Consider the following 12,532-nt stretch of genomic DNA (forward strand, 5'->3'; position numbering starts at 1 on the left):
AAAATGTGCCAAAAGAAGCAAAAAATGTGTTTTTGAAAAAATTAAAAATGGCGGAAAAATTTTCTGGGCGCAAATGGGCGTGGCCTATATCAGTCTACTTGGTACCATCCAAGTAATACACTGTGCAAAAAATGGTTGGATAGGCCTCACGGTTTATGAGTTATAAGCCAAAACGTAAAACATGTAATAACTGACCACTTGGTGGCGCTATAGGTCCCATTTTAAAATATGTTAAGTATTTCCACATAGGCCACCTGTCAATCAAATTTGAACACTTAAGCACTTTTAGTTTTTGAGATATGAGCTTTCAAACATTGCTCCCATTGACTTTCCATTATAAATTTTAATGCTTTAAAAATTATATAAAAATCAACGGAATACGCCAGAGATGACAAAAGTAATAGCATACATCTCCTTATGGGGATGTACAATTTGACATCGAAATGAAGTTGATACGACAAATCTTGTAGGACTAGTTAGGCGCCGAAAAACGGCGGAATAAATATATAATAATAATAAAGAGCGAAAAGAGCGATAAAGAGCGAAACTATCCCACACTATGGTGCAAAGCAGCTCCCACACAACTAATCTAGAATGAGAAAAAAATATTGGCATAATCGCAAATCTATAGGTTGCGCTTCTGCATAATTTTTTCCCCACCCGCATTCTCTGAAGACCCGCCCTACTCTGCCTCTGATTGGCTCTGACCCTGATATTCTTACTCTAACCAACCCAACCAACGAATGTGACGAGTACTAGCCAATCAGAGATAGAGTAGGGCGGGTCTTCGAAGAATGCGGGTTGGGGAGGAAAAAATAAGGCTGCGCTTCTAAAACCGTCATCACTTCACGCCCCATGACGTTATCAACGCTCGCCGAGTAAGCATGGCGATTCCGCAGATACGTGCTGACAGATTGACGTTGTTTTTAGACTATTTAGAGTGACTGTTGTAAAATATTACCAACTGGTTTCATCTTCATGTTTTAGTCGTTCATTCACGTTTTTCTTCTTGCTAACGCTCAGCTGCTAGCAGGCTATTCCAGCGGCAACATGCAGTGTGTGAAGGTCGGACACTTTGCTTCAGTTGCGTCCAGAGCTCTCTGCTCAAGCGGGGTTTGCTGTCCTGGTGTTATTAACGTGTCGGCCTGCTGTCGAGTTCACTGCTCTGTCATTCAGACTCGCTTTTGTCAAACAGTGTCAACAGTTATTCGTGTTCCTCGGTACATGCAGAAGCGCGTTGAGGACGTGAAGCAGACAAGAGGCAAAAACAAGATCAACACCATCAAAGCTGGAAGACTCCTGATCCAGAGCAGAAATCCCGAGCTGAACCAGTCTGCCGGATACATACTGGGGAAGTTCGAGGAGCCCGCTCTCTGCTCGAAAGGATGGAAACACAACAGATCATTCGGCGATTATTTCACCATCAACAACCTCAAAGCTGTTGCACCTTTCGTTGCTGAAGAGCAGAAGAAGGATGCTGATGAGAAAACGCCGGTGACATTTGATAATCTTCGCATCTGCAAGGAACTGGTGGAGACTTTGGACAATATCAACATTACTAAACCCACTACTGTGCAACTGCAGACCATCCCAAAGGTTATGAGAGGTCACAACATTCTTTGTGCGGCAGAGACGGGCAGTGGAAAAACACTGAGTTACCTCCTGCCTGTTGTTCACAAATTACAGGCAGAAAAGGCATCAGACATGTACGGTGAAAGTGCAAAGATTCGCACTGTGGTTCTCGTTCCCTCCAGAGAGCTAGCTGAGCAAGTGGCAGCTGTTTCCAGGACCGTGTGTGCTCCATTTGGCCTGCAGACGAGCACTGTGGGTGGTGGACGAGGTGTAGGACACATTAAGATGGTCTTTAAGAGAGGTTCCCCGGACATTTTAGTGGCCACACCAGGCGCTCTGGTCAAGGCCCTGCGGAGACGCTGCCTGGACTTGAGTGAGCTGAGATTCTTGGTGGTGGACGAGGCTGACACTATGTTTGACCCCAGCTTTTCTGACATGTTAGAGAGCATCCTGCACCAAACCCACATCGCGAGTAATCCCAGGGAAACACAGGGCCCTGGCCATAAAGCCCAGCTGCTAGTTGTGGGGGCCACCTTCCCTGGTGGTGTCGGGGAAGTCCTCAGCCAGGTGACAGACCTTGGCAGCATGGTGGTTATCAAGAGCAAGATGCTGCACTTCCTCATGCCGCATGTCAAGCAGACATTCCTGAAGGTGAAGGGTACTGACAAGGTCCTGGAGCTCCACCAAGCTCTGAAACTGCTCCAGCAGGAAAAAGGAGGGGGTGCTGTTGTGGTGTTCTGCAACAAGTCTACCACCGTCAACTGGCTGGGGTACTCACTGGAGGAGATGGGGGTGCAGCATGCACGTCTGCAAGGGGAGATGCCCGCTGCTGTGCGTGCAGGAATCTTCCGCTCCTTCCAGAGGGGCATGACAGATGTGTTGATATGCACAGATATTGCCTCACGTGGCCTGGACACATCCCGTGTGCGCTTGGTTGTCAACTATGACTTCCCAGAATCTCACACAGACTACATCCACAGGGCAGGGAGGGTGGGGAGGGCAGGAGGGGTTGAGGACGGGGAGGTGCTCAGCTTCGTCACTCATCCCTGGGATGTGGAGCTGGTGCAGAAAATTGAAACCGCTGCACGTAGGAGAACTAGTTTGCCAGGAATGGAATCTCATATACATGAGCCAAAACCCAAAATAGTAGAGCCAGAGGAGTAGAAGTGTTGTGCATGTGTATACGTGGAAAAGCAGCCTGTGGAGTTTGTTACTGTATGGGTGATGTTGGGTTGCCACACTCTAAATGTACAAAACAGGTGATTTTTCAGCAGAAATGGCAAGCACCATTTGCACTGATTGCTCAAAACAATAAAACTGTAGTTGGCTGGTCATTACTCCATTCATTCTTTCCTGCACTGTGACTTAACAAAAAGACAAATAGTTTTATGAAAGATGAAATAACCCAGTTGTGCTCAGTCCTGGTTTGGATGGAGATTCAATTAGGATATGTGTAATTCACCTTACCCCTATTCAAACATTTGAAACTGGGATCATTTGAATGTAAATAACATGTTTTGTTTTTTCCCAAGCTATGGACTGAAATTGCTTATCTGTAGTGTAAGTGCTCAGTCCTAATAGGTACAAAGCACTAACATATTGTAAATCGCAGTATTGGGGAAATATGGAAAACACCCAGTGAGAGCTTTTTATTTAAATATAATGTACGGCTGCCATCATGAAAAAATGTCAGTTGCTTTTATTTCCTGATGTAAATGTTTATAGAAATGAATCTGCTTGTCAGTGATGTATTTATACTAAATATATTATTATAATTATTATTATTACCATTCAAATGATGTAGAATTTATATTGATTGTTTTCGCTTCAAATAAAATTGTATATTCTTCATACTTGATGTTTTTTTTCATATTTACTTTACCATTATTTTAACTTTGAGACTCAAGAATTGGACCTTGTAAATTTGTAAAGTTTACTAGCCATTTGACTTCCTGCACTGAACTAGAAAGCACAGCGAAATGGGACAAATATGTCATAGTTTGTCTGAGCTGTCACCTAAACCTAAGTATGGTTTACATTTATAAACATCATGTCATGGAACATTATGAGTGAAACTGCCACTCAATTTTTTCTTCTCTAAATATTTTTTTCCAGCACTGCAGATGTTTGGCCACAAGAGGGCGCCATTTGTCTGATTTTAGTGTATGTGCCTTACTTGTAGGTTAATACTGTAGAGCAAAACATGTATGCACATTTTTGTTCTTTATGATTAGTACAGGTGACTTGGCGCATGGTCACCGATCAACTGGAAACAGTCATAAGTCCACTGGCTTGTTTCTGAAATGTTATGTGAATTCCTTTTCCTCTCATGCTTGCAGTACAGACACAATTTAAACAGCAGTGATCATGAATCTTGAACACAGGCCAAAACCTGACATCTCCACTGTTGATGGTAGGTCTGCTGTACTTGAAAGGATTTTTTTTCCTTCTTCCATGCCTGTGAGTGCTTGTTGAAAGGAAACCGCAAAAAAAGTGTCAACATGAAAATCTGCCAGAGTGAAGAACATCTTTTGAGATCTTATTTCAAAGATAATAACTTTTCCTGTGAGCCTGATGTTATGGAAACTGGTTCATTTGGGTTTTATTGTAAATTTCAATCATGATGCAAAGTGTTTTTATGATATATGGACAGACAACGATAAGCCCCCAAGCAGAAATGTCTCCCCAGAGATGTTCTGGTACGACGACGTGTGTTCGTATTTTTAAAAGGCCTTTTTGTCCCTCAGACATGTGACGTACCTGCTGATATATGCTCAAGTGGTTGTGGAAGTGTAGGGATTATAGGAGCACAGCGTCCTCAGTGTGAGGCAGACAGGCAGACGTGTTAACGGCTCTGACAGTAACAAGGGGCTTCCATCAGAATGTCTGGAATTTAGCTGTGATTGTCCATCTCCGGTTGGGGTCAACATCTTTAAGCTTGACCCCCCCCCCCCTTTAGGTTCACATTTCACCCAACTGTACCCTGACAACAAGGATCCAGTATCCACTTATAGCATGAGAGGGGGAATGCCTCCAATCCCTCAATTTTTATTTTTGTCCTGCCTTAACCAAACTGACCCCAGCTAAAATGACATAATTAAATTCTCAAATGAATTATAAAATCAAATATCTTGTATTTGTCAAAGTTGTAGCCCTTTAAGCCTACAATCTATAGACTAGATCTAAAGTCAACATATTTTAGCCTTAAAGGGCCACTCCACTAATTTCACACATAATATTCAGTCAGTCCTACTCATCCGAGTACTACACAGCCAGTAAAAACAGTTGTTTAATATCTTCTGTGGCTCTGGAGGAGTTTTATCAAGGTTATGGAAATAACCCTGATGAGGTCATAGTGATGTCATCATTATATCAGCTTGGGATACTACTAGACTACAAATAAATGAACAGAGCCTGCATTACAAACTGGGGGTGCAGAGTTTGAAAGATGTGGGCATTTACCAGGCAGGGAGGGTCCGTGCATTATGGGAAATGTAGGATCCAGACTTTTTGGAGTTTGTGCATTCTAGGGAGCAAAAGTAAAAATATATATATCAGCCTCTGCTGATTTGATTTTGATGATTCTTTTTAAAAAATCTGTCTCTCACACATCCCCAGTCATTATGAAATTTCAATATTAAATTGCTGGAGTAGACCCATTAAAGCATAGGTTCACAATTTTTAAGGTCCTTAAAAACAACTGTCAGGTACCCATATGAACATTGAAAAAGGTTTTGCTCACTGTAATTATTCCTCCTGTTCATATTGGCCATTAGAAGATCCCCTCTAAATGCACTTATGATATACTTGTTTGTATATTATTGTGTTGTGTGTGCAACATACTGCTCCAAACAAATTGCCTCTTGTGGGATTAATAAAGTTGTTTGTATTGCACAATGTGAGTTATGGGAGGACACAGTCCTTGTTTTGAGAAAAAAAAAATTCTAAAGTTGGTGATAATACAAGGCTTTAGCTGGATATCTTCCACAGTTAGTCTTTTGGAGAAAAAAAACAACATTTCCCTCTATGTCTTGAAGGACAGTGTTTTCCTGTTCAGCTGCAAAAGCATAGTAACAAAAAGAAGGAATTTGGCACTTAAAAAGTCAGTAACTGTGAAAGCTATTGACTTGACTTGACTAATTTGGATGGCTGAAACCTCATATTATCTTCGATCAACTATTCAATACATTTCTTCTCTCATTACTTACATTGAAAGTAGATTACGAAGGCATTTCTTAACAGCCAATTTGAACAGGATGAATGTTTACAGCAAAAACAAATTATACCAATATTCATTTGGGCACCTGACAATTGTTTTAGGACAGACTTGGAAAATTGTGAGCCTGTCCTTTAAGAGGGTGCTGGTTGGTTGGTTGGACAAAGCAAGGGAGAAGCATAAAGAAGGCTAGAGAGCACCTGCTCGTCACTCCCAGCCTACAGACAAACAATCAACATTTCTGAACTTCCTCTCAAATATTTGAGCAGCTCGTGCATGTTTGGATGCCTTTCACAGGGATTCAGCTTGATTTTCCCCCCCTTTTTGTTTTTTTTTTTTTTTTGGTTTAGAAACAAAACATACAGGGCATTATCACCAATATTTAACATGATGGTCCGCTACAGGTGCTATTAATAAAAACATAAAAAATACAATGCATCACTGCTACTTAAAAACCTGTTAAGGTGAGGTATTTGCTCTTAAAATGATCCTACATCAGAAAATGATTTTTTTTTAAAATATAAACCCCACGTGTAGTCCCAGTGGACAGCGTAGGTGTATAAAATGGACTACAAAACGCTTGCTTGGTCCATTAATAATGACGCATTTCCTTTTGGCCATACGGTAGGATTATGTCCCCCCTCCCCATTTACACACACACACACACACACGCACACACACACAGAGCGAGAGAGCCGCCGCTGCTGCTGCTGCCGCTGCTCACACTGTCCAGCCACTTGGAAATTTCCCTCAACGCGGAGGATATTTTTTTTTTACTGACTGTCGGCAAATGTGCATCTTCTCCGGGTTGACTGCTTGAAATGCCCCAGTAGAGGACCTGAAGGTAGGTGTACAACCCTGTAATCGGCTTATTCTGCTGCTCATCTCCCCCCCGCAGCAGCCACTAGAAATCTGTCTGACCTTCTCTCCGACCAAGCTTTATATTAAAACTGCACGCTGCGTGTGTGTATGTGCGCGCGTGCGTGTGTATATGTGTTTGTGCGTGTGCGCGCGCGTATGTGTTGTGTGTGTGTGTGTGTCCCAGCCTCTCTGTGGCTGCACCGCATTTCAGCACCTCCGGTCTGCTTTTTGAATGGATCGCTGTTAAGTTGTGCCTCGGAGGCTGCGATGCGCCTTTCAATCGACAAAACTTGTGGAGCCTTTTAATTGTCGACTCTGACATCGGTTGGTTGGTTTGTGGCGACTTTAGAGACCACAGGGCTGCTGCTGCAGGGGGGTTGGAGGGGGTCGCATGGGTCGCCTGGTGAGGATCTTCTTTATTCTTCCCTCTTTGGCAAAGCTGTTGTTTTTGAAGCTGCAGGATTGAGCCTGAGGCTGTAGTTGTATGTGTATGTGTGTGTGGGTGTGCAGAGTCAAAGAGGCATGGAGAGTTCACGGAGGAGGCTGCAAGTTAGATTGCACTGGTCAGGCTAAACCAGCCTCCGCCATGTTAAGTTACCCCCTCAGTCAAGCTGCCACTATATTATGCCACAAGGGATTGTTTCCAACTTTTTATTTTTCTTCCCTCTCCCGATGCGAGAATGCAGCGTCTGAAACACATGGAAGGGCGGCCACCTGTGCACGCGTGGAGCCAGGTCGTGAATTTTCCAATCAAGACATTATACCTTCACCATAGCTTCATCACACAGCTTGCAAGGGGGTGGCTGGGTGGGTAAGTAGGGGGTGGGTGGGGGGACTAGTGTTTTTCAGCCGTGGGTGTTTATTCCCAGCGTATTTTGTCCACGTCGCGGTGCATGTGATTGCCATATTTCCTGCACCCATGCGTATCGCATCACGGTCAAGGTGTAAAGGAGAAGCAGCGTTGGGAAAAAAAAAAAAAAAAAACAACGTCAAGTGCGACACATGTGATGTATGGATTCACCGCAGCTACAGCGGCTATGCATGCATGTTATGTTTTCTGAAACTGTGAGGATGTGCGCCTGTGTCGGCTCCTGCTGCCACACCCCTTCATAGAAACACGAGGCACTGATGTCCTGCTACCGGCATAATTAATAGCAATGACTTGCCTTTTATTATCACTGTAGGGAACATCGAAAATAATTTATAATGTGTCTCATTTGTCAGTGAGTTGACTGATCACTTGTGTGTGTGTGTGTGTGTGTGTGTGTGTGTGTGTGTGTGTGTGTGTGTGTGTGTGTGTGCCCAAGTTTGTGCGCAAGGATCAATACTAGTATAGCAGTGAGGTGTGGATCAGTCAACAGCCAATGAATTTCCAGTTCACTAGTGTGGGACTGTGAGCTGCTTAGGAGACAGACATGACAGGCTCATATGAGCTGGGGCACAGATGGAGCAAGAGATGTCTGAAATGTTTGATGTGCCACTGAGTTTCTCTGGCAGTTTAATGGGCAAAAGTAAATCGTCCCCTCTTCCCTTAACTCTCTTCCCCACTCCCCTACTGGCTGCCTAGACCTTGGCTTGTCAGAAAAAGACACATGACCTTATAGGCTGCAGGCTCCAATATGTGTGTGTAATGCCTCAGGAGCGAGTGCTCTCCTCTGACTGGTTTCTTACACATCTTCAAGCTATGTCCTGACATCAGTCTGTGTTGTGTGTGTGTGTGTGTGTGTGTGTGTGTGTGTTTGAGATCCATTTTTGGCAGCATTTCTCATGGGAACAGTTGGCAGTGTTATTAAATCTACTTCCCACAAAATCTATATTTAATAAAGGTGTGAAGAAAAGAGAATGTCACCGTATCTCCTCAAGTTGCCCCATGTTAAAACCTGTCCTTTCAAAATGGCAGATCTTGTCTTAATGAGCCAGGTCCCCCTTTTTCTTCGGCGCTGATCAGTTACGCTTCTGTTTCATCTCTGTGAAAATGTCATTCTCTCCTCCAGCCTCATAGTTAACTGTTAGTATCAGCTGCTGCCGCTAGTGTTTAGTATGCAGCTCTGCCACCCGGCGACGGGCGCTGATCATTTATTAAACTGACCAAACTCTATCTGGCTTTCCTGACATAAAAGCACCAATCAAAAGCTTTTTCATCATATTAGCAACTGCACTGACCTTTTTTAGAGAACGCATTTAAACGTCAATCATGCTGTTAGAGTTTGGGACCTCATTTTCTCAAAGCAGAGTGATCAACAAATACTCTCCTTTAATGTTTTAGCAGCTCCCGATATTTAGTGCTGAAATCAGTGGAATGAAAGCAGTGTTGTAAATCAGTTATTCATGAAATGATGATTCTACTCCTAATTAACTTACGCCTTGCATGTGAGGGAGAAATATCTATCTTTAAATGACTGTTTTAACAGAACTCGGTAGCACATAGCTCTGACATATTCTGATAGTCATGCAGCTTGGTTTGTATCCTTAGGGGACTAACTTTCGATGGCAATGTGCTTCTGGCTCATGGCCATCTCATCCGGTAGTGCAAGGGCTACTCATCAGCAACATATGGCTAATTTATTGATTTGTCCATTTTGTTCTGCATGAAAACAGGCCTCGACTGTCACCGGTGACCACAGAGAGGAAGTAATGAGCAACCCATAATGAGACTTTAATCACAAGAGGACATGTGAGGGGGAGCCAGGAGTTTGTTGTTGTTGTCATGCTTAGCCAGGTAGCTCTGCTGTGGTCTGTTAGGAAGAAAAAAACAGGATACAGGGAGAAGTGTCAGTACCATCATCACTACCATCACCAGTCATAGTAGTGATGTACAGCAAGTGTAATTCATATCATTTCCTGCAAGAGACAGTGAGGGCTGCTGTAAATGAAAGGAAACACCGAGCTTGTAAACTGTATGTCTTCTTTTTACATGGAACCTGTTGTGATGACAAAAGGCTTTTTCCATTTGACTGGAGGGATACAATTCAAACTGTGCAGAGAAAGCCTGGTTAAATAACACATGTTAAACGTTTGAGAGAGTATTTGCAAAATTACAGACACTAGTTCCACAGTTGTACTGAAATAACCTTAATCCGTCTGCAGTTAATGCAGCAATAAATGTGAAACGTCAGTTTCTCTTCTGCTTGTTTCCTAGCGCAGCTCTCAGTTGATCACCTGGAATTAATTCTGTATTTTTTCATGGATCTCAGGGCCTGAAACAAATGGGTTGCCAGGTTGGTAACCAGGCATCAGTGCCCGGTTGCCAAAATCTGGCAAAAATAATTGCCATCATTTTTAGCTGTTTGTTTGAGTGATGTTGGTCTGATGTGATAATGCAGTTAGAGATGATCATTATTTACATTTAGATTTCATGCTTGCTCTGCGCATTAATTAGTAGGGTAAACATTAAAAGGCTGAATAATGACTTTATGTGGACATGATCACATGCTTTGGTTTGTCAGTCAGTCTCCGCAGTGAATGGAGCATTGAATAGTGTTAAGGATATCCTGATTTACTGTATTTAGCCTATATTTTGAAGCACTCTGTCCTCTATGAATTTTAACCTTGTGTATCCATGATGTTAATGTGACGCGTGAGATGGCTTGTTAGACAGAACCATTTGAGAAGTTGTCCTGGGAAACTGTTTGGAAAAGGGCAGTCACTTTCAAAACATACTTGGCAGGTGGTTGGATGAACCATCTGTCAATCATCGTCTTACCTTGTGAGGCAGCTGGATTCGTGAGATCATGCAAGATCCTCCTAGGACACTGATTGGTGGTTCGGACACAATTGCATAACTTGAAGCCTGACTAGATGGATTCTCACGTGATATCGTGATGTTGTGATATTGCGAATCCAAGGTCTGCCTCGCAAGGTAACCGTGATGGGCCCCCTAGGATAAGATAACCTGTCTTCTCAATGATGGAGTATAGGGCTTCAGCTAATGATTATTTTAACTTTTGATCAATCTGTCGATTATTTTCTCCATTGAACGAAGAGTTGTTTGGTCCGAAAATGGTGAAAAATGTTGATCACGGTTTCCATAAGCCCAAGATGCAACCTAAAATATCTTGTTTTGTCCCAACCAACAGTCCACAACCCAAAGATATTCAGTTTACTTATAGAGTCATAGAAGACTAAAGAAACCAGAAAATATTCACATTTAAGAAGCTGGAACCAGATAATTTGGGAACTAAGAACGATTAATCGATTATCAAAATGATGATTATGGAGTAAATGTGTGGTATGCAGGGCTGATGGTAATTTATTTTAACAAAAGCCCTAAGTTCTGTCACCTTTGCTTTGTGTTGGCATTCTTAGTATCATAACTGTAGCCTTGTGATAACTATGATCCTGTGATAACCTTTGAGTTGTCGATTGCCATTTTTATGCCACACTTAGCAACGAAGTGACTAAATCTTGATTCTCAGTGGTCAACAGATTAAGGCAACCTTTACTGTCAAGTAGAGCTGCAACGATTAGTCGATTAATCGATTAGACGAAAACTATTAAATGAATGTCTGTACAAAACAAGACATTTGAGGAGGTCATCTCAGGCTCTGGGAAAGAGTGATTGACATTTGTCACCAGTTTCTGATATTTTATAGACCAAACAACTAATCAATTAAATGACAGACGAATCAGTAGTGAAAATGATTGTTAGTTGCGGCCCTGCTGTCAAGCCCACATACACTTAAAGTTTTCTGTTACATTTGAGTGGCTGTCTAGTTTTTGCGGTTTAATGCAGCCAACACACATTTTGGGAATGGTGCGGTGATGAGCATGTGTAGAGTTCTGCAGTGTGAAGGGGGGGAAAAAGGTCTGAATGGAGGCTGAGGAATGTCTGGCCTAGTTCAAGTTAACAATATCACAGAATTTCACACTTGGTTGTGACCGAGCCAAGGCATGCGTAACCTTAAACATAAGAGTCAAATCACAAGATTCCAAGCAAGGCTTCCTCTAGAAAAAGGGGCCCCTGTGTCTGGCCCTTCTAAGTGTACAGTACTCACTTAGTATTTAATAGTTCCAGACAGAGAAAGCCTTGTATCCCTTTCCATGCTCCGTTGTCCTAGCTCCAATCTCATATTGGAGAATTATAATTGGCAACACGCAACCAGCTCACAAAACTTTCAACTGTCACAGGTTTGAGCCAAATTTACATTTCCTAAAGGTCAATGACAATGAAATAACTAGCCATGTGTAGACTAATGTACAAGTTTGAATGTTGGCAGCTGTTTAGACTGACAAGAGTCTGTCCATCCAGCCCATCAGCACTGAAGTATGCAACCAAAGTTATGATGTTTACATTCTGGATGCTGGTCATTGTTGGATGTATCAAGCAGAAGCTGCCTTGTTGACACATCCCATCTATTTTCTGTTTTTCTCCACCTCCTACTGAGTTCTTGTTTGTCCACCTCCCACTCAATCCACCATCCAATGTAAATTGTATCAGAAATAAGCCAGTGCAATGGTTCCTTGCCAATAAGACGAACAACAATTTCTGCACAAGTGGCCTTTGCTAATTGCTTTTAAATACTCTGCATGACTCGCGGATAGGAAACATTTGCAGGGTTTTTTTTTTTGTCAGTCTATAATTAAACATGAAGTATGTTTCAGGAGGAGCAGTCTGTCTGAGCAACCAGCACCTTGCAGCAGTCTCCATATGTGGTACTACATGCTGAGATGTAAGTCTGCGGACCCCCCAGTCTAGTTTAAAAATACAAATTTTTTTTGTCAGGCTGAGCAGTCTTGAGCAGCAGTAGCCAATGTGGTTGTCATAGTGACCGGCGGGGATGAAAACTCATGCTGCCTACAACTTGGTAGACGTTTTGAACAGAGTTGTTCATTTGAACTGGTACCCCAGTACGATGAAATGCAAAATTAAGGTGGACATGGAGC

General features: G+C 42.6%; 2 protein-coding genes across 4 annotated transcripts in view; both read left to right on the top strand.

The window, feature by feature from the left end:
- Window positions 1-818: 818 nt before the first annotated feature.
- Window positions 819-3,384, top strand: ddx28 (DEAD (Asp-Glu-Ala-Asp) box polypeptide 28). Its single transcript, XM_044360571.1, has one exon. The coding sequence runs from the start codon at window positions 1,051-1,053 to the stop codon at window positions 2,734-2,736; it is 1,686 nt and encodes a 561-aa protein (XP_044216506.1). The 5' UTR covers window positions 819-1,050; the 3' UTR covers window positions 2,737-3,384.
- Window positions 3,385-6,445: 3,061 nt separating this feature from the next.
- tln2a (talin 2a) overlaps window positions 6,446-12,532 on the top strand; it is a 96,009-nt gene continuing 89,922 nt past the window's right edge. For 2 of the 3 annotated variants that reach the window (XM_044345606.1, XM_044345623.1), the window contains exon 1: window positions 6,446-6,632. The gene's annotated coding sequence lies outside the window, so the exon portion shown is untranslated. Of the gene's footprint in view, window positions 6,633-6,861; window positions 7,053-12,532 lie in introns of those variants that run through there. The other variant, XM_044345614.1, reaches the window with a different exon arrangement.

This window comes from Thunnus albacares, chromosome 1, assembly GCF_914725855.1.
Source record: "Thunnus albacares chromosome 1, fThuAlb1.1, whole genome shotgun sequence".
Classification (NCBI taxonomy): Eukaryota; Metazoa; Chordata; class Actinopteri; order Scombriformes; family Scombridae; genus Thunnus; species Thunnus albacares.